At 46.9% G+C, this 20515-nt stretch overlaps 1 protein-coding gene and 2 non-coding genes across 6 annotated transcripts in view; 1 reads left to right on the forward strand and 2 right to left on the reverse strand.

The window, feature by feature from the left end:
• The window catches only part of SLC28A1 (solute carrier family 28 member 1), a 90978-nt gene that overhangs the window by 36784 nt on the left and 33679 nt on the right, over nucleotides 1-20515 (forward strand). For 2 of the 4 annotated variants that reach the window (XM_032174348.1, XM_032174347.2), the window contains 4 exons: nucleotides 2412-2537; nucleotides 11376-11506; nucleotides 13258-13426; nucleotides 13553-13750. In XM_032174348.1, the coding sequence (XP_032030239.1) occupies nucleotides 2412-2537; nucleotides 11376-11506; nucleotides 13258-13426; nucleotides 13553-13750 (624 nt within the window). Of the gene's footprint in view, nucleotides 1-2411; nucleotides 2538-11375; nucleotides 11507-13257; nucleotides 13427-13552; nucleotides 13751-17981; nucleotides 18027-20515 lie in introns of those variants that run through there. The other 2 variants (XM_032174351.1, XM_032174352.2) reach the window with 2 other exon arrangements.
• Nucleotides 16377-16483, reverse strand: LOC116482860 (U6 spliceosomal RNA). Its single transcript, XR_004252108.1, has one exon. It is a non-coding gene; the product is annotated as a U6 spliceosomal RNA (small nuclear RNA).
• Nucleotides 17578-17684, reverse strand: LOC116482655 (U6 spliceosomal RNA). The gene has a single exon (XR_004251936.1). It is a non-coding gene; the product is annotated as a U6 spliceosomal RNA (small nuclear RNA).

Consider the following 20515-nt stretch of genomic DNA (forward strand, 5'->3'; position numbering starts at 1 on the left):
GACTCTGCCAAGGCCTGTCCTGGCCCATCTGCCTAATGTTTGAGTCACCAAGAGTCACACTAGTCAAAAGATGCCATATTTCACTGGACAGTTTAGGAAACTTTGGAGAATATTTTTATCTTTTTTGCTATGGTGCACGTGTGTTGATTTGAAAGTTTTTGTTCTGGTTATTTTTTGTTTAGTTTTGTCTTGTTTTTAGCCGATGAAGGTAGACGTGCTCTCACATTAATTGTCAAAAAAATCCCTTAAGGTGTTCAAAATGAGGCAAAAGAGGAAAACACTAGTAAAATGCAAAGCAGTTATTTTATATAAAAGGCTGCAAATGTGTTCCATGTGCTTTGCTGGGAAAATCTGTAGGTGAAGGTGACATTGGGCGATGCGAAGCACTGCCAAGGTGAATTCACTTTGGACAAGTTGTTGATCAAGCTGACCTAGATGCCGGGGTCTACGCCTCATTTCCCCCAAGAGGGGGCAATGGGGAGCCTTCAGGGGTCAGTGGCATCATTTCAACCTCTCTACATGTGGCAGGCCTGGGCCCTCTCCTCTTGTCCATCCACACTCCCTCCCTGCAGGATCACATTAGCCCCATGGCTTTAAACACTTTAAATGTCTCCCAGGTCCTGCTCTGCAGTCCTGATCTCCCATGAACTCAGGACTGACAGGTCAACTGGCCCCTTGGCCATACACTTGGAGATCTAAGGGTGTCTCACATTAAGACGCCAAGTCCAAACAACCAGAACTGTTGCCCTCCTCCCTCATCACCCCTGCCCCTCTCAAGCCCTTCCCCTCTCGGCAAGTGGGAACATCTTCCACAGGATGGTTCAGACGGAGCTGGAAGAGCTGCCCTGCCTTCCTCCGCTTCCCCCACTGCGGCATCTAGTCTATCAGCATTCTCGCAGCGCTGCCTCTGTGGCCCATCTACAAACCCCCGCTGCCCGGGCCACCTGCCTCTCACCTGGACACTGCCGTCTCCTCCTACCTCTTCTTCCTTCCCGTACTATCCATCCTCCACTCATACACCCGAGTGACCCTTCAAACACACAAAGCAGATCATTCCACTCCCGTCTAAGCAAGCGCGTCCCTCACCCTGGCTTCCCAGCCCCTCTGTGGCCCACCTGCCCCATCTGCCTCTGTCTCAGCCAGCTCCCCTGCGCCCATCTGCAGCAGACATGCTGACTGCTATGGCTTTTGGACCTTGCGGAGCTTCTTGCTGCCTTAGGGCCTCTGCTATTCGCTTGCCTGGAATGCTGTGCTATCAAACCACGTCACTGGCTCCTTCAGGTCTCAGCCAACCCTAATCTAATGTCACCTCCTCAGAGAGGCCTTTGCCGATTTCTCAGTTTCTTTGTTTTTGTTTTCTGAGATGGAGTCTCGCTCTGTCACCTAGGCTGGAGTGCAGTGGCACAATCTTTGGCTCACTGCAACCTCCGCCTCCTGGGTTCAAGCGATTCTTGTGCCTAAGCCTCCCTAGTAGCTGGGATTACCAACATGTGTCACCATGCCCAGCTAATTTTTGTATTTTTAGTTGAGACGGGGTTTCACCATGTTGGCCGGGCTGGTCGGGAACTCCTGACCTCAGGTGATCCTGCCACCTCAGCCTCCCGAAGTGTTGGGATTACAGGTGGGAGCCACCATGCCTGGCCTACTCAGTTTTAAACACCCCTAACCAGTAGGCATTCTCACACATCTCTCCATAGCTTTCATCACCATCTAAAATGACATTGCTTACCTGTTGGTTCCTTGTTGATTATCTATATCTTCCCACCACCTGCTAAAGCCCCCCTCCCGCCCTCCAGTGCTCCCAGGATATAAGCCCCATGAAGACAGGGACTTTATCCTGTTGACCCCATGTTCCTATTCTATAGAACAGTGCCTGGAACACAGTAGGTGCTCAATAACTAGTTACTGAGTGAGTAATGAAGGGCTTCGGGCTGCCCAGATGCCCAGAAATGCACCCGTCATCCAATGCCCAAGCTCCTTTCTTTTTGGCCACCGCTGTGGCTGCCGGAGAGCTTGGGCCTGCAGCAGGACCTGCTTCCCATCCTTTTACATGAGCAGGGGTCATTCCTGGAACCCCTCCAAACCTCTTTTGCTCTCCTGGAAAATGGAGATGCCCAATTCTATCTCAGAAGGTTGTGAGTAACAAAGGTGACATGCTTAGCGGGGTGCCTGGCACGTGGCAGGCCATCGACACGGGAGCATTGTCAGGCCGGGAGAGAGGGATGGGGGTCCTTCTGCAGAGGCAGGCAATGCTGAGGTTCAGAGAAGCTCAGCCAAGTACAGACCCTGGTCCTTACCCCATCCTGCTGCCTCTTACCGTGGGACTCCCAGGTGCTCACTGTGACCTGTGAAGGGAGAGGGTGTGCCCAACCACTCCCACCCTGCTTGTCTGACGTCTTTTCTGTTTGCAGACTGAGGCTCCATTACTGATCCGGCCCTACTTGGCAGACATGACACTCTCTGAAGTCCACGTTGTCATGACCGGAGGTTACGCCACTATTGCTGGCAGCCTGCTGGGTGCCTACATCTCCTTTGGGGTAGGTAGAGCCCTCCTTCTGCTTGGCTATGTTGAGGACCTGAAGCCCATCTTTGTGGGAGCCCCACACAGCTCCTGGCCAGAGCAGCCCTCGAATCTTCTCTCTTGGGCCTGCTGTGCTGGCAAAAGGAGTGGCTTCCCCTGAGCCAGGCAGGCCCAGTGGGCTGGACCATTTGCTCAGGCTTTGAGCATGGCCGCCTGGGGCAAAGCTTCCCGGTGTTCCATTTACTGAGTGCGTACTAGGTACCAGGCAGTATGCTAGCTGTTTTAATATCCCCATTTTCCAGATGAGAAAATTGAGGCTCCAGAGTAAGTGAGATGCCCAAACCCAGATCTGTCTGACTCCAAAATTCGTGCTCATTTCTCCAGTCTCACACCTGGGCTGTCCCTAGAGATCCGTCCTACTCCTTCCCTCCTCCCCTTCCCCACACTCTCTCTGGGCTTAAGTCCTGCCTCTGCTCCTAAATTATTGCCTGTGCAGTTTACACAGCACAAAGCATTTGCAAGTCAAATTCCAGTGGTGTGAATTAGGCCCTTAAAGCAATCACAGTGCTACTGCATGGCGGGCAGTGGGGAATTTTCAAATGCATCCTTCACATAATGCCCAGTAATAATGCTTTGCATTCATAAAACACCTTATGCTTTCACATTTGTGCTTTCACAGGCAAATCTTCAAAGGTCTCAATTTTATTTCCTTAATGATCAAAGAAATTCTTGCTTATTGCAGAAACAAATAAGTTTTTAAATCTCTTTCTTAACCCCACTTCCCATGGGTAACTGCTTTTATTTTTTTATTTTTTATCAATTTTATTTTTTTTTTGAGACAGAGTCTTGCTCTGTTGCCAGGCTGGAGTGCAGTGGCGCAATCTTGGCTGACTGCAACCTCCAGCTCCCCAGTTCAAGTGTTTCTCCTGCCTCAGCATCCTGAGTAGCTAGGATTACAGGCACGCCCCACCACGTGCAGCTAGTTTTTTGTTTTTTTTGTTTTTTGTATTTTTAGTAGAGACAGGGTTTCACCATGTTGGCCAGGATGGTCTCGAACTCCTGACCTTGTGATCTGCCCACCTCAGCCTCCCAAAATGCTGGGATTACAGGCATGAGCCACCACAGCTGGCCTGGTAATTGCTTTTAATAGCTTAGAACAGCTATTCTGAAAGTGGGGTCCATGGACCAGCATTGTCAGCATCACCTGCGAACTTGTTAGAAATACAAATTCTTGGGCCCACCCTAGACCTGCTGAATCAGAAACAATGGGGGAGGCCAAGGCGGGTGGATCACCTGAGGTCAGGAATATGAGAGCAGCCCGGCCAACATGGCGAAATCTCATCTCTACTAAAAATACAAAAAAATAGCTGGCCATGGTGGTGGGTGCTTGTAATCCTAGCTACTCGGGAGGCTGAAGCAGGAGAATCACTTGAAACTGGGAGGCGGAGGTTGCAGTGAACTGAGATTGCACCACTGCACAGTAGCCTGGGCAACAGAGTGAGACTGTGTCTCAAAAAAAAAAAAAGAAAAGAAATGATGGGGGTGGAACCAGCATACTGCGTTGCAACAGGCCTCGCAGGTGATTCTGATGCTCGCCCAATTTGAGACCACTGACCTAAAATGTCATTCCAAATCTTTCTGTGTAAGTAGTCTTTTAGGTATACACACCTGAGTACTCACATACTTTCTCTCTCTTTTTTTTAATAAAAGATGAGAATCATTGATCAGGAGAAAATAGTTCACAAATTATAAAAAGATATTCAAGCTCACTGATGTTCAAAGGAATTAAAACAATAATAACTTATCTTTAAGAGATATGCAACCCTTTATGTACCTCCAACTGGCAAAAGTGTGTGGTCCTCACCCACTCACGGTAAGAGTTTAATTTACTGTAACCTTTTTGGTGAATGCCTATCAGTCTATTTATTTTTTATTTATTTTATTCTATATATAATATTTTATTATTTTATCATAGATCACTTAAATTTTTTATTTATATAATAAAATATTATATTTTTATTATATAGAGCACTTAAAAATATTTATTTTTTCTTTTTTAACTCCCCACATGACACCAACATGTATTTATATATATAGAGAGAGAGAGAGATAGAGTTTCCCTCTGTTACTCAAGCTGGAGCACAGTGGTGCAATCACAGCTCACCATAGCCTCAAACTCCTGGACTCAAGCAATCCTCCCACCTCAGCCTCCTGAGTAGCTGGGACTACATATGTGCGCCACCACCCCTGGCTATTTTTTTTTTTTTTTTTTTTGGTAGAGATGAGAGCTTGCTGTGTTGCTCAGGCTGGTCTTAAACTCCTGGGCTCAAGCAATCCTCCTGCTTTGGCCTCCCAAAATATTAGGATTATAGGCATGAGCCACTGCATCAAGCTTTAATCACTTTAAAAATACTCTTTCCCTTTGATCCAGCTAGAAAAATTATGATATAGGGACATTCTCACAAGTGTTCAAGAAATGCAAAATTTCAACATTATTTGCAAAAGCAAGAAAACTGGACAGCCTAAATGCCCAGCAGTACAGTCATGAGCTGGGTAAGTTGCTCCACACAAGGTGGTAGCATTCAGCATGAGAGCGAGGTGGCCTCTGTGTGATTTGGAGACTGACCCTGCCCTGCCTTAGCCTGACCCCCAGGCTCTCTGGATGCTGTGTGTGTGCGTGTGGGGGGCGGGGTGGGGTGGTGGGCGGTGACCAAAAAATGACCTACACTGTCCCCTTCTTTAGTCCCAAATTCTACCTGTCTCTCTCATCTCTGTCCCTGGGGATGATGAGGGATGGGTGAACAAACAGCCAGCCTGCCCCTCCATCTCTCCTTCATTCCGGACGCCTGGACCACACCAAGAAGCTCAGCTCTACGTCCCACAGAGCTGTCTGGGCAGGGCCGGCTGTTGCGTGACTTTTCAAGAAGTCCCCTTGGGCTCGGGCTTTGGTTTCTGGCCTGTCACCCTCCCATCTAGAATTCTAGAGACTGTCATCTGGTTTGCACCTGTCTTGCTGAGGCCTAGAAAGGGCTCATTAAATCTGGTGTACCCACCCACCCCATCACCAACTGTTTTTGGAAGTGTAGGGGCCAAGGGAAAATTTCCCCTATGCCCTCTGAAGGTTCACTGAAAAATCAGCTCACAAAAGGCAGATTAACAGGAGAAAGGCACACAAATTTATTTAATGTATACACACGGGGGTCTTCAGAAAGAAGACCCAAAGATACAGGGAAAATTGTCCATTTTTATGCTCAAGTTCAACAAAGTATGGACAGCCACATAGAAATAGAATTGGACAAACAGAGTGTGATCTAATACTAATTGACTGAGTGGAGGAAAAACAGCAAAGCCTGTCTGTGTAGACTCTTCTTGGCCTCTCTGAGCATTTCTTCCTTCTGGGTATGGAGCAAGATCCTCTCTGGAAGGGGGGGTCTTATGACCTACAGTCAAACAAGGCAGGTCAGATAATTTCTTTATTGCCACTTTTTACCCAGAAAGGCAGAGGGAAGTTAGAGCAATGTTTTTAGGCTTTATGGCCAGCTTTGGGGAAAAGGGCTTCTGGTCTCCGTGCTCTGCCTTGGAGAAGGGGAATTCTAGTTTTTATGGCTAGCTTTGAAGGAGAATTGGACTGGGAAATGGGAGGGCAGGAGAGAAAAACTTCTTCTGAAGCTACTTCTGAGCCCTTCATTCTAGGTTTTGTTTTCAGAGTCCCAACAGAAGGAATTTGATATTTCAAAAATAGAAACCCAAAACTTTGTTCCTGAAACTTTTTTTCGTGGCAGGATATTAGGGGAGGGGATGCCATAATATTTTCAGAACTTAGGGCTTTAAATGTCTTAACCTTGCTCTGGTCCCCTTAGCCAACGAAAAGAATAACCCTGGTGTTCTTCCTAGTCATTACTTAGAACTTAAACCCTGGAAGAATGCTCGCCCATTTCCACAATCTGGCTTAAAACTCAGCCCTCTTTTCTTCCCTTTCTCAGGCAAAATTCCAGGCCCAGCCCTGGGCAATCTGGCTTCCCCATTGACAGGGCCTGGGTACCCACTTCCCTTCAGCTGCACAGAATGGGCAGAGGCAGCCAGGATCATCCCTAGGTGCCCTTGAGCCTCCATTTACAGTCTCTGGTTTGAAAGCCCCAGACTACAACTATAGCTGGCCCAGAGGAAAAGCACCTAACAAACCTTCCTTCCCTTCAATCTCTGGATTTGCCCCAGTCTTGTCTCCAGAGCAGCTCTCTTCTGCCCCCACCTGGCTCATGACAGTCACTGCACCAGCCCTGTACTGCACTCCCTCTAACTTCTTCCCCAGTCAGTTCCTCAGTGTCTTTGGCTCTGCCCTAAGCCCCTGAATCCCAGAAGGTTCTCACTTGCCCTTTGCTTCAGGCTCCCAGGTTCTGTTCTTTTCTTTTCTTTTCTTTTCTTTTCTTTTTTTGAGACAGAGTTTCCATCTGTCGCCCAGGCTGGAGTGCAGGGGCTCGATCTCGGCTCACTACAACCTCCACCTCCCAGGTTGAAACAATTCTCCTGCCTCAGCCTCCCAAGTAGCTGGGATTACAGGCATGCGCCACCATGCCCAGCTAATTTGTGTATTTTTAGTAGAGACGGGGTTTCACCATGTTGGCCAGGCTGGCCTTGAACTCCTGACCTCAGGTGATCCACCCGCCTCGACCTCCCAAACTGCTGGGATTACAGGCATGAGCCACTGCGCCCGGCCTCCAAGCTCCCAGATTCTTAAAACCACTTTGTTGCTCAATCTCTGGCTCCCTTCTCCGCACATCCCTCTTATTGCTAATATCTGGATATTTCTAGATCTCCACTGTCCAATACAGTAGCCACCAAACACACCTAGCTATTGAGCACTTGAAATGTGGGTAGTCGTATTGAAAAAATTTTAAGATGTTTTATTAATTTTAAATTTTTATTTTGTCATCCATATTGATAGTTTTATATTGATTACATGGGTGGAAAGAAAATATTTTGGATATATTGAGTTAAATAAGACATTATTAAAATTAATTTAACCTATTTCTTTTTCCTTTTAAAATGTGGCTATGGCTGGGCGCGGTGGCTCACGCCTGTAATTCCAGCACTTTGGGAGGCCGAGGCGGGTGGATCACCTGAGGTCAGGAGTTCCAGACCAGCCTGGGCAACATGGAGAAACCCTGTCTCTGCAAAAATACAAAAATTAGCCAGGTATGATGTCAGGTGCCTGTAATCCCAGCTACTCCGGAGGCTGAGGTGGGAGAATTGCTTGAACCCAGAAGGCAGAGGTTGCAGTGAGCCGAGATCGCGCCATTGCACTCCAGCCTGAGCAACACAGCAAGACTCTGTTTCAAAAAAACAAAAAATGTGGCTACTAGGCTAGGTGCAGTGGCTCATGCCTGTCATTCCAGTACTTTGGGAGGCCAAGGCGGGACGATGGCTGAGACCAGGAGCTTGAGACCAGCATGGGCAACATAGGGAGACCCCTATCTCCACAAAGAATTTAAAAAATAAAAAATCACTTGGGCATGGTGGCACACATCTATAGTCCCAGGTGTTGGGGAGGCTAAAGTGGGAGGATCACTTGAGCCCAGGAGGTCAAGGCTATAGTGAGCCATGATCATGCCATTACACTCCAGCCTGGGTGACACAGCGAGACCCTTTGGGTCAGAGAGAGAAGGGTCATGGGCAGGCGTGGGCCCTGGGATGCTAGGATGGAAGCCTCTCCTGACCAGGTGCCTGGGAGGCAGGGCTGGGGAATGTCACAGCCCTGCAGAGTAGCTGGCAGTGGGGAGGTGGGTGTGGGCTGGCCCAGTGCCCAGGGAGCCCTGCCTGTGCAGGACTCAGCCCTTTCCATGATGAGCTGGAAACTAGCAACTGCAGCATTTGAGGCTGTGACCACAACTGGGTCACCCAGGGGACAGTGTCCAGGAACGTGACAACTGCAGGGTGTGTTCTCTGCTGTGACTCAGGTTTACAAATCAGATGTAATCTACAAGTCAGAGGAAGGGGCAGGGTCCTGCCTGGTGGAGGGAAAATCCCAAGATTCCAGGTGTGGCACCATCCCAGCTGGGGCTGGGCAACTGAGGAGGAAGCAGGTGAAGTCCCAAAGCCCAGCCCAGGAAGTCCAGAGAAGACACCTGCCCCGAGTGGGTTTCATCCAGCAAGGGGCAGGGGCCCAGGCTTGCACACCCAGTGTCCACACAGGGCCCTGGGGAGGTATCAGGCTGCTGCCAATTCTTGTTCACATTTTAAGGAGTTTTGTCAATCATTAAAAAGAAACAACTGGAGTTTAGAAAAAGAAGAAGGACCCAATACCTGGGATTCAGAGCCTGAGAGGGTCTCCAGCCTGGCTTCTCAGCAGCAGGCCTGGCACTTCCCTGCTTTTTTTTGAGATGGAGTTTCACTCTGTCGCCCGGGCTGGAGTGCTCGGCTCACTGCAACCTCTGCGCCCCGGGTTCTATCCATTCTCGTGCCTCAGCCTCCCAAACAGCTAGGATTACAGGCACCCACCACCACACCAGGCTAATTTTTGTTTTTTTTGAGATGGAGTCTCGCACTATTGCCCGGGCTGGAGTGCAATAGTGCGATCTCGGCTCATTGCAACCTCCGCCTCCTGGGTTTAAGTGATTCTCCTGCCTCAGCCTCCCGAGTAGCTGGGATTACAGGCACACACCACCACACCCAGATAATTTTTCTCTATTTTTAGTAGAGATGGGGTTTCACTATGCTGGCAAGACTGGTCTCGAACTCCTGACCTCGTGATCCTCCCGCCTTGGCCTCCCAAAGTGCTAGGATAACAGGCATGAGCCACCGCGCCTGGCCTAATTTTTGTATTTTTAGTAGAGATGGGGTTTCACCATGTTGGCCAGGCTGGTCTCGAACTCCTGACCTCAAGTGATCTGCCTGCCTTGGCCTCCCAAAATGCTGGGATTACAGGCGTGCGCCACTGTGCCTGGCCTGCTCTCTGCTTTTATCAGCCTGAGTGTCTGTCTTCAACTTGCCTCCCTCCTCCTTTTTGTTTTTATTTAACACTGTAGAACGCAGTTGGCTTATTACAAACTTTAAGAAGAAACATCTATTTTGCTTTTTTGTTTATTAAAAAAAATATTATTGTGGACATTGTGAAAGATACCAAAACGCCTGTAATGCCAGCACTTTGGGAGGCCAAGGCGGGCGGATCACGTTCAGGAGATTGAAACCATCTGGCTAACACAGTGAAACCCTGTCTCTACTAAAAATAAAAATAAAAAAAAATTAGCTGGGCATGGTGGCAGGCGCCTGTAGTCCCAGCTACTTGGGAGGCTGAGGCAGGAGAATGGCGTGAACCCGGGAGGCGGAGTTTGCAGTGAGCCAAGATTGCACCACTGCACTCCAGACTGGGCAACAGAGTGAGACTCCGTCTCAAAAAAAAAAAAAAGATACCAAAATGCAGAAAGAAAAGAAAATCGGCCAGGGATGGTGGCTTATGCCTGTAATCCTAGCACTTTGGGAGGCTCAGGTGGGCAGATCGTGAGGTCAGGAGTTCGAGACTAGCCTGGCCAACATGGTGAAATGCCATCTCTACTAAAAATACAAAAATTAGCTGGGCGTGGTGGTGCACGCCTGTAATCCCAGCTACTCTGGAGGCTGAGGGAGAATTGCTTAAACCCAGGAGGCGGAGGTTGCAGTGAGCCAAGATTGTACCACTGCACTCCAGCCTGGGCAACAGAGCAAGACTCTGTCTTGGAAAAAAAAAATAAAGCAAGAAAGAAAATCACCCCTGGCCCCAGTAGCCAGGGACAGTCCATTCATTGCCATTTTGGTGTATTTCTTTCTAATCTTTTCAGGCGTCATTTTGGAGTTTGTTGCCCCGCTGCCCCCAGTTTTGGTTATTCTCTACCTGCAGTGTTGTGGGCCCTTTCCCACTTCATTGTGAGGCCTTGATGACCATCATTTTCAATGACAGCCTGACGATGCTTAGCCAGTCTCCCATTGTTAGATGTCTGAGTTGGTTCTAGTTTCCCTGCTTGGTAAATGACACAGTGATAGGGGGAAACGTGTCATATTTCTCTGTGGAAAAGAACAGAGAAGCAAAGGGTTTGGGGTCCCAATGAAGATAAAAATTCAGGAAGGGAGAATCCCAGGGGCCGACATTGCTCTGCCATCTTGCTGGGAATGGTTTTCACAGCGTGGCTCCCACAAGGAGACTCAGGGCCAAACAGTGGCTGTCATAGAGGCAGATTGCCTGAGAAGGAGTTCTCAAACTGCAGGACTGGATGTGATGGATTGCCTTGCAGTGGTGAGTTCCCCGTCACAGTAAGCATTCAAAGAGAGAGCCTAGAGAGGGAGTACCTTCCTACGCTAGTACATACCTACACTAAGGTGGAATTGGGTTAGCTCTTAAATCCATTTCATTTCAACTCTCAGGTTCTGGAGCTTTGTCTGAAACCATCACAAATTCCTCCACTAAGGGGGAGACCTCAGCTAACGGAGATTAGTGGTCAACAGTGACAGCCTAAAAAGGAAGAAAGAACCTTGAACTTGGAGTCAAAAGATGTGATGGGCTCTATTCCTTCTCTTCCTTTATTTTGGGAAGCCATATTTAATCCTTTGGAGTCTCAGTTTTCTTGTCTGTAAAATGAGGATAACGATATTTGTCATTCCTAACTTAGGGAAGCACCAGGAAGAAATAGAAGGTCCTATACATATAGCCTGTGACCTTCTACACATAAAAGGTATTATTATTATTATTAGTGATGACAGCAGTTATGACAATGAGGACGTATCAGTGGGACAGACTACACATGTGTAGTCTGCCCTGGGCCGCACTCCTTGGTCACCAGCATTTCTTCTGACTGTCCACCTAGAACCTGCACTCTCGCTCTTGCAGATCGATGCCACCTCGTTGATTGCAGCCTCCGTGATGGCTGCCCCTTGTGCTTTGGCCCTCTCCAAGCTGGTCTACCCGGAGGTGGAGGAGTCCAAGTTTAGGAGGGAGGAAGGAGTGAAACTGACCTATGGGTGAGTACAGCAGGAGGTCCTGCAGATAGGGTAGTGGTACAAGGTGGGGAGAGCAAAGCAGAGGGTCCCGTTCTCTCTGTCCATCACTGTCTTCCACTAGCCCGGGCCCATCTCTCCACTTTCTCTGCCCTGGTTTTGGCTTCATTTGCTGTCTTAGTCCATTTTCCATTGCTTATAACAGAAATCCTGAAACTGGGTACTTTATAAAGAATAAGAATTTATTTCTTACAGTTATGGAGGCTGAGAAGTCCAAGGTCGAGGGGTCATATCTGGCGAGAGCCTTCTTGCTGCTGGGGATTCTGCAGAGTCCCAAGTTGGTGCAGGGAATCACATGGCGAGGGGTTGAGGGGTGCCAGGCAGAGAACTGAGCATGCTAACTCAGATCTCTCTTCCTCTTCTTAAGAAGCCACCAGTCAAGGCCAGGTGCGATGGTTCATGCCTGTAATTCCAGCACTTTGGGAGCCTAAGGCAGGCAAATCACTTAAGGTCAGGAGTTCGAGATCAACCTGGCCAACATGGTGAAACCCCATCTCTACTAAAACTACAAAAGTTAGCCAGGCATAGAGGCTCACGCCTGTAATTCCAGCTACTTGGGGGACTGAGACATGAGAATTGCTTGAATCCGGGAGGTGGAGGTTGCAGTGAGCCTAGATCGCACCACTGCACTCCAGCCTGGGCAACAGAGCGAAACTCCGTTTCAAAAACAAAACAAAAAGCCACCAGTCCTACTCCCATGATAACCCATTATCCCATTAATCCAACATTCAGGAATGGATTAGTCCATTCAGGAGGGCAGAGCCCTCATGACCCAATCACCTCTTAAAGGCCCCACCTCTCAATATTGCCGCATTGGGGATTAAGTTTCAACATAAGTTTCCAAAGGACAAACATTCAGACCACAGCATTTGTAAAAATGCACACTCCAGTTCTCACATCTTAATTTCCAGTCTTTGACCAGCAGGAAACAATGGACTGGGCAGGGCTTGGGAGTGTGGCCTGGTTCTTGGGTCTGTGGCCTGGTGTGTGTACATGTTGAGGAGGGTCATAGAAAGGCCCCATGCCCCCATCTCTGTGTGCCTGAATTCTGACTGTCAGGGTGTCAACCACACATTGACATGCTGAGTGCCATCTTCGATTTCACTCACCTCCTAACATCCCGTCATAGTCTTAATAACTGTTAAGTAACATTTAAACCTTAAACAATGTTGAAAAGGCACCACATTGGACACTTGTGCTTGGGCACAGTGGATGACCCCAATCTCACTACCTTCTGAGGCACTGGAACAGCGCTGTCCCATGGAAATGTAATGTGAGGCGCCTGTCATTTTCTAGTAGTTGTCTTTTAAAAAGTGAAAAGAAATGGGTGATTTTAATAACCCATATTACTTAACCCTATATACCCCAAAGTATTGTCATTTCAACATGTAACCAGTATAATCATTATTGAGATATTTTGCATTTTTTGGTACTAACTCCTCAGAATCTGGTCTGTATTTTGTACAACACAACTCAATTCAGACAGCCTCCTGTCACGTGTGGCTGATGGCTTCCATCTTGGACAGTTCAGTGTTAGAAACCTGAATCTTATCCCGGTGCTTCGACCAGCCCCTTTTTCTCTCTGGGTCTCAGGGAAAATTAGGATTTCCCGCTCTGAAATGCCCTTCCAGGGTTCCTATTTGAGCCTATAGGATAGGTACCCTTGCTGGTTGTGGAGACAGGCCAGTAATGATCATTCTTGATCCCACCAACAGAGATGCTCAGAACCTCATAGAAGCAGCCAGCACTGGGGCCGCCATCTCCGTGAAGGTGGTCGCCAACATCGCTGCCAACCTGATTGCATTCCTGGCTGTGCTGGACTTCATCAATGCTGCCCTCTCCTGGCTAGGAGACATGGTGGAAGTCCAAGGGCTCAGCTTCCAGGTGCGTTTCTGGCCGCCACACTCAGTCTGCAGAGAGGATGGCCCCAGGTGGGTGGTGAGTGGTGGCTGGAGACCTAGCAGAGCCCAGGCCCAGCCCTCGGTGCCAGCCATACCCTTGTGCCCTCAGCTCATCTGCTCCTACATCCTGCGGCCTGTAGCCTTCTTGATGGGTGTGGTGTGGGAGGACTGCCCAGTGGTAGCTGAACTGCTGGGGATCAAGCTGTTTCTGAACGAGTTTGTGGCCTATCAAGAACTCTCCAAGTACAAGCAACGCCGCCTGGCAGGGGCCGAGGAGTGGGTCGACGACAGGAAGCAGTGGATCTCCGTGAGTGTCCCAGTCCCTTCCCTGCGGCAGGGGGATGACATGGCACAGCCACTCCTGAGGGCCCCTGGCAGCTGCTCTCCTGCTCCCTGGGCCTGGCTGAGACACACTGAAGTGGTGCTTCACCTCCTACATCCTGTAGTCCTGGGAGACAGGACAGCTTCGGGCTTTGCTGCCATCTCTCTCAAGGCCTCTTAGGAGGCTGAGGTGCGGGGAGAGAGCATTGTTTGGGATGTCTGAAAGCTAGCTCTAGATGGGTCGTTTTTCACTGTGGCCTTGGGCCAGCCACAGTACCTTGCCTCTTCTGTTGGAAAATGGGGTGAGATGACTGCCACATCTACTCCAAAGGCATACACGTGTGCACCCAATGAGCTAGGAGAGTGAGTGAGATAAGGAGACTTCACTAACACCTTCACTGTTTTTTTTTTTTGGTTTGGTTTGGTTTGGTTTGGTTTGTTCTTCTGAGATGGAGTCTCCCTCTGTCACCCAGGCTGGAGTGCAGTGGCACATTCTTAGCTCACTGCAACTTCCACTTCCCGGGTTCAAGTGATTCTCGTGCCTCAGTCTCCCAAGTAGCTGGGACTATAGATGCCTGCCACCACGCCCAGCTAATTTTTGGATTTTTAGTAGAGATGGGATTTACCATGTTGGCCAGGCTGGTCTTGAATTCCTGACCTCAAATAATCCACCTGCCTCGGCCTCCCAAGGTGCTGGGATTACAGGTGTGAGCCACCACACCCGGCCATTACATTCACTGTTAATATAGTAGATTCAGTGCAGGGGTAGGCTCTTTCTGTTAAAATTTATTTTTAAACACTATAAAAGCTCTATAAAATGAACCTTTCTAAAAGAACAGTAACATTACTGAGAATGAAAAAATTACCTATAATCTCACCACCCCAGATAATAGTTATTGTTGTTTGTTACATTTTCTTCTATTCCTTTAAGAGAGAGTTTAGGCCAGGCACAGTGGCTCCTGCCTGTATTCCCAGCACTTTAGGAGGTCAAGGTGGGAGGATCACTTGAGGCCAGGAGTTCAAGACTAGCCTGGGCAACATAGTGAGCCCCTGTCTTTACTAAAAATTTTAAAAATTGCGGGGTGCAGTGGTGCATGCCTGTAGTCCCAGCTACTTGGGAGGCTGAGGCAGGAAGATGGCTTGAGCCCAGGAGTTTGAGGCTGTAGTGAGCTAGGATTGCATCACTGCACTCCAGCCTGGGCAACAGAGCAAGACCCTGTCTTAAAAAAAAAAAAAAAAAAAAAGAGGGAAAGAGAGAGAGAATTTACATAGTTGCTGTTGTAGCAGCCAAACTGTGCTGTAGCCATTTTTGTGTTTTTGGTTTTTTTTTACTTAGTATTACGACATAAGCATCATTTTTGATATATGTGTCCTAACATATTTACCCAATCCCCTGCTGGTGGGCCATTCAGACAATTCTATTATTTGGTTTTTATCCACATGTTGAAATGAGTATCTTTGTGCATATAGCTCTTCCTTCCTTTCAGATCATTTCTGCAGCGTTCCCAGGTGTAGGCTGACTGACTCCCACATGAGTCTTCATGTGGCTGCTGCAGCTGAAATCAGCAGCACCAGCTGTGCCTGCGGGCATTTATTTCACCACACAACTAAACAGCATCGAGTAGCTTCTTTTTAAAAACAAGATTCACTACTTCAATAAGCAAATAATAGCTCATTGTTTTAATTTGCATTACTTGGGTGACTGGAAACTTTCAATGGGAAGTCCTTTTGCTTGTCTTTTAATTATTTTTTAAATTGTAAAGGAATGGACTCTTTAGGTTTTTTAAAAAAGAAAGTTTGTGGCCAGGCACGGTGGCTCACACCTGTAATCCCAGCACTTTGGGAGGCTGAGGTGGGCAGATCACCTGAGGTCAGGAGTTTGAGACCAGCCTGACCAACATAGCGAAACCCCTTCTCTACTAAAAATACAAAAGTTAGTGGTTGTGGTAGAATGTGCCTGTGGTCCCAGTCTTTGTGCTGAGGCATGAGAATCACTTGAACCTGGGAGGAGGAGGTTGCAGTGAGACAAGATTGTGCCACTGCACTCCAGTTTGGGCAACAGAGTGAGACTCTGTCTCAAAAAAGAAAACAAAACAAAAAGCCAGGCATGGTGGCTCATACCTGTAATCCCAGCACTTTTGGAGGCCGAGGCTGGAGGATCACCTGAGGTCAGGAGTTTGAGACCAGCCTGACCAACATGGAGAAACCCCATCTCTACTAAAAGTACAAAAATTAGCCAGGCGTGGTGGCAGGCGCGTGTGATCCCAGCTACTCAGGAGGATGGGGCAGGAGACTCTTTTGAACCCAGGAGGGGGAGATTGCAGTGAGCCAAGATCACACCATTGTACTCCAGCCTGGGCAACAAGAGTGAAACTCCATCTCAAAAACAAAACAAAACAAAACGAAACAAAAAAAGTTTGTATAGAGTAAAAAGCACAAGTTTCCCCTCACTGCTTACTCTCACCTCTGGTCTCACCCCCTCCTCAGACGTTAATAGAGGGCACGCCCCCTCCTGTTCTTTTTTTTCTTATTTATTTTTAATTTTTGTGAGTACATAGTAGGTGTACATATTTATGGGGTACATGAGGTGTTTAGATACAGGCACGCAGTGTAAAAATATGGAATGCTTCATGAATTTGCACGTCATCCTTGCGCAGAGGCTGTGCTAATCTTCTCCATATCATTCTGATTTTAGTATGTGTGCTGCCGAAGCAAGCACTTCATGATCTTTTTTTTCTGAATTTCATTCCTTCAGCAAGTATTTGTTGAGACCACTTAGGTGCCAGGCATTCTGCTAGGCACTGGGGTTAAAAAGGAGAATTACACAGACATGGCTCTGGTCTCATGGAACCGACATCTAGTGAGAGACACAGGCAAAACACAAGAAAGCAAAGGAACAAAAATTAAAATAACCACAATTTGTGGTAAGTTCTATGAAGAAAACAACAAGAAAAAAAAAACAGGGCAGGGTCTTCCTTGGCTGGACTGGTCAGAAAAAATATCCGTGAGGTGTGGCATTTAAGCCAAGACTTGGAGAGAAGATGAGTTGCACAAGCTGGGAAAAACATTCCAAAGGAAGAGGCATGTGCAAAGTCCCTGGGGTTGAAAAGCACTTGGTATGCTTAGAGAGCAGAGGCAATGAGTACAGCTAGAGCAGGTGGTAATCACGGGCCAAGGAGCTGTTGGAAATCACTGAAGATTTGACATTTTGAATTTTAAGAAGATGGCTGGAGGCTGGGTATGGTGGCTCATACCTGTAATCCCAGCACTTTGGGAGGCTAAGGCAGGTGGATCACTTAAGACCAGGAGTTCAAGACCAGCCCTGGAAACAAAGCAAGACCCTGTCTCTACAAAAAATTTAAAAATTAGCCAGGTCTTGGTGCCTGCCTGTGGTCTCAGCTACTTGGGACACTGAGGCAGGAGGATCGCTTGGACCCAGGAGACTAGGGCTGCAGTGAGCTATGATTTTGCCGCTGCACTCTAGCCTAGGTGACAGAGCGAGACCCTGTCTGAAAACAAAAGACAGAGAGAAGGAAGCAAGGAAGGAAAGAAAGAAGGAAGGGAGGGAGGGAAGGAGGGAAAAAGCAAGACGGAAGGAAGGGAGGGAGGGAGGCTGGGGCTGCTCTGTGGAACACAATTGTAGGTGGGCAAGCAGAGATACAGGTACCTTCATATTTTTTCCAATAGTATTTGTATCAACCCTTTATGTTATAAAAGCATTAACTTTTTTCTGTTATATTTTCTACATATACTTTTCCTAGCTTTTTCCGTTATTGCCCTTTATGTTGTATATTGAAATTTATTTTTTGCTGTTTAGATGTAGAACACTTCATGAATTTGCATGTCATCCTCGGGTAGGGGCCATGCTAATCTTCTTTGTATCATTGAAGTTTTAGTATATGTGCACAAGAAGCAAGCACAGGAATGTGTTGTTTTTTTTAATTAAAAAAATTGTATTTACTTAGAAGCATTCAGAATGTCAACAAAACAGCTGTAACTTTTTAAAAAATTACAGAGTGGTATGTATGTATGTATGTATGTATGTATTTTTGGAGACAGGGTCTCACTTTGTCACCCAGGCTGGAGTGCAGTGGTGCAATCACAGCTCCCTGTAGCCTCTGCCTCCTAGGCTCAAGTGATCCTCCTGCCTCAGCCCCTGTGTGTGGGATTACAGACGTGTGCCACCACACCTGGCTAACTTTTGCGTTTTTTTATAGAGACGGGGTCTCACCATGTTGCCCAAGTTGGTCTCAAACTCCTGACCTCAAGCAATCCTTCTTCCCTGGCCTCCCAAAGTGCTGAGATTACAGGCATGAGCCACTACGCCCGGCTCAAGTGGTATTTAGTTAACAGAACAGCAGCTATTTTGTGTAAGCTGCATCAGAGACAACTAAGGATGAAGGCACTATCATCCACATACATAACTAATTTGTGCCGTGCACCAACAAGAGACTGCTTTAAATTTCCATGCCAATTTATAACCCCCATACTGCACCAGGCAAGGTTGGTGGCTATTGAAAATACCACCAGGACAGAGTTATCTAAAGACACATTGGGTAGTATGTTAACCATACAAAAAAAAAAAGACACCGTGCTGTTTAAAAACAAATCTTACATGGCCTTACATTTTAATTTATTTCTTTAAAAGGAATGAATTTAGTATGGGGGGGTTAAATACATTATATACAAGAAAAAAAACTACTAGAACTAGCTTATTCATCATCTTCATCTTCCCCATCTTTCCTTCCTCCTCATTCTCTTCCTCTTTCTTATGTTTCTCCTATTCTTTCTTTTTCTTGCTTTTTCAGCCTTGACAGCTCCCTTATTTTTGCTGCATCAGGCTTTCCTTTAGCTCGATATGCAGCAATGTCCCTTTTGTATTTTTCTTCCAGCTTCGCAGGTGTCTTTTTCTAAGGCTGCTTATCCTCTACAGCGGTTTTATAACCGCATCTCTCCTACTTTCTTTGCAACATCAACAACGGATAGGCTGGGATGTTCTCCTTCGATTTTTGGGTGATGCTTGGAATAGAACAAGAAGAGGCCAAAGGAGGCCTCTTGGGTGCATTGGGATGCTGGAACTTCTTTTTTGTTTTCCCTTTAGGAAGGATGTAAGTTTTCATTTCTCTTTCCTAGCCAGCCTTGTCCGCCTTTGCTACATCTTCAAATTTTCTTTTCTCTTTAGCTGACATGGTCATCTGCCTCTCTGGCGCTTCTTTGAAAGCTCTGAGGAGTTGCCTGAAGCATCTGTGTGCTTCTTCTTGTGCCCCTACCGACAAGCTTAGACAGGGAGTGCATATGATGACATTTTGCCTCTTGGCTTCTTAGGGTCTCCTCTGCCCATGTTTAGTTATTTTTCCTCAGTGAGGCACAGAGTCACCCCAGTACCTGTCAGCTCTCACTTGACCCAGCATTTGGGTTTTTTTTTTTTTTTTTTTTTTTTTGAGGCGGAGTCTCGCTCTATCACCCAGGCCGGAGTGCAGTGGTGTGATCTCAGCTCACTGCAAGCTCCACCTTCCCGGGTTCACGCCATTCTCCTGCCTCAGCCTCCCGAGTAGCTGGGACTACAGGCACCCACCACCGCACCTGGCTAATTTTTTTATTTTTAGTAGAGACGGGGTTTCACCATGTTAGCCAGGATGGTCTTGATCTCCTGACCTCGTGATCCGCCCGCCTCGGCTTCCCAAAGTGCTGGAATTGCAGGCGTGAGCCACTGCGCCTGGCCAGGATTTTTTTTTTTTTAACATAGATTTTAACCAAATATTTTCTTTTGTGATTTCTTCCGTTATTTCTAAACTTAGAAAGTTATCTGGAGAGTGCAGCTGGGCACGGTGGCTCATGCCTGTAATTCCAACACTTTGGGAGGCCAAGGAGGGTGGATCACTTGATGCCCAGAGTTTGAGACCAGCCTGGCCAACATGGCAAACAAGCAATACAAAACTTAGCCAGGTGTGGTAACACACACCTGTAATCCCAGCTACTTGGGAGGCTGAAGCATGAGAATCACTTGAACTTAGGAGGCAGAAGTTTTCAAAAAAAGGAAAGAAAGAAAAAGAAAGTTATCTGGAAAGTTTTAAATTCGTGAAATAATGTGATGAGATAATTCAGACCATGAGCTTTGGAGTCAGAACTGAGTTCAAATTCTGATACAGCTACCTTCTTGCTGTGTGAACTTCCTTAGTTACTTAACCTCTCTGAGCCTCGATTTGCTCCTCTCCAAAATAAGAGTAATAATACTACCTTGTAACTATATTTATTATCCTATATTTTCTATCATTTTATGCTTAAAATATTAATATTTATTTAGAATTAATTTTTATATAGTGTGAGGGGAGGCTCTACCAATTTTTTAAATAATTTTTAATTTTTGTGGGTACATAGTAGGTGTAAATATTTATGAGGTATGTGAGATGCTTTGATACTGGCATGCAATGTGAAATAAGCACATCATGGAGAATGGGGTATCCATCCCCTCATGCATTTATCCTTTGTGTTACAAACAATCCAATTATACTCTTAGTTATTTTTAAATGTACAATTAAGTAATTATTGATTATAGTGACCCTGTTGTGCTATAAAATATTAGCTCTTATTCATTCATTCTAACTATTTTCTTGTACCCATACACCAATTTTGTTTTCAAATTATTTCATTTTGGCTCTTAAAACTTCTTTCTGGGAAATAGGACAGTTGTTAAGAACAAAAGCGAATAACTATCATGTTTAAACACTTGCTCTCTGCCTGGTGTTTCCCG

This window comes from Hylobates moloch, unplaced genomic scaffold (assembly GCF_009828535.3).
Source record: "Hylobates moloch isolate HMO894 unplaced genomic scaffold, HMol_V3 SCAFFOLD_14, whole genome shotgun sequence".
NCBI classification, from domain to species: Eukaryota; Metazoa; Chordata; class Mammalia; order Primates; family Hylobatidae; genus Hylobates; species Hylobates moloch.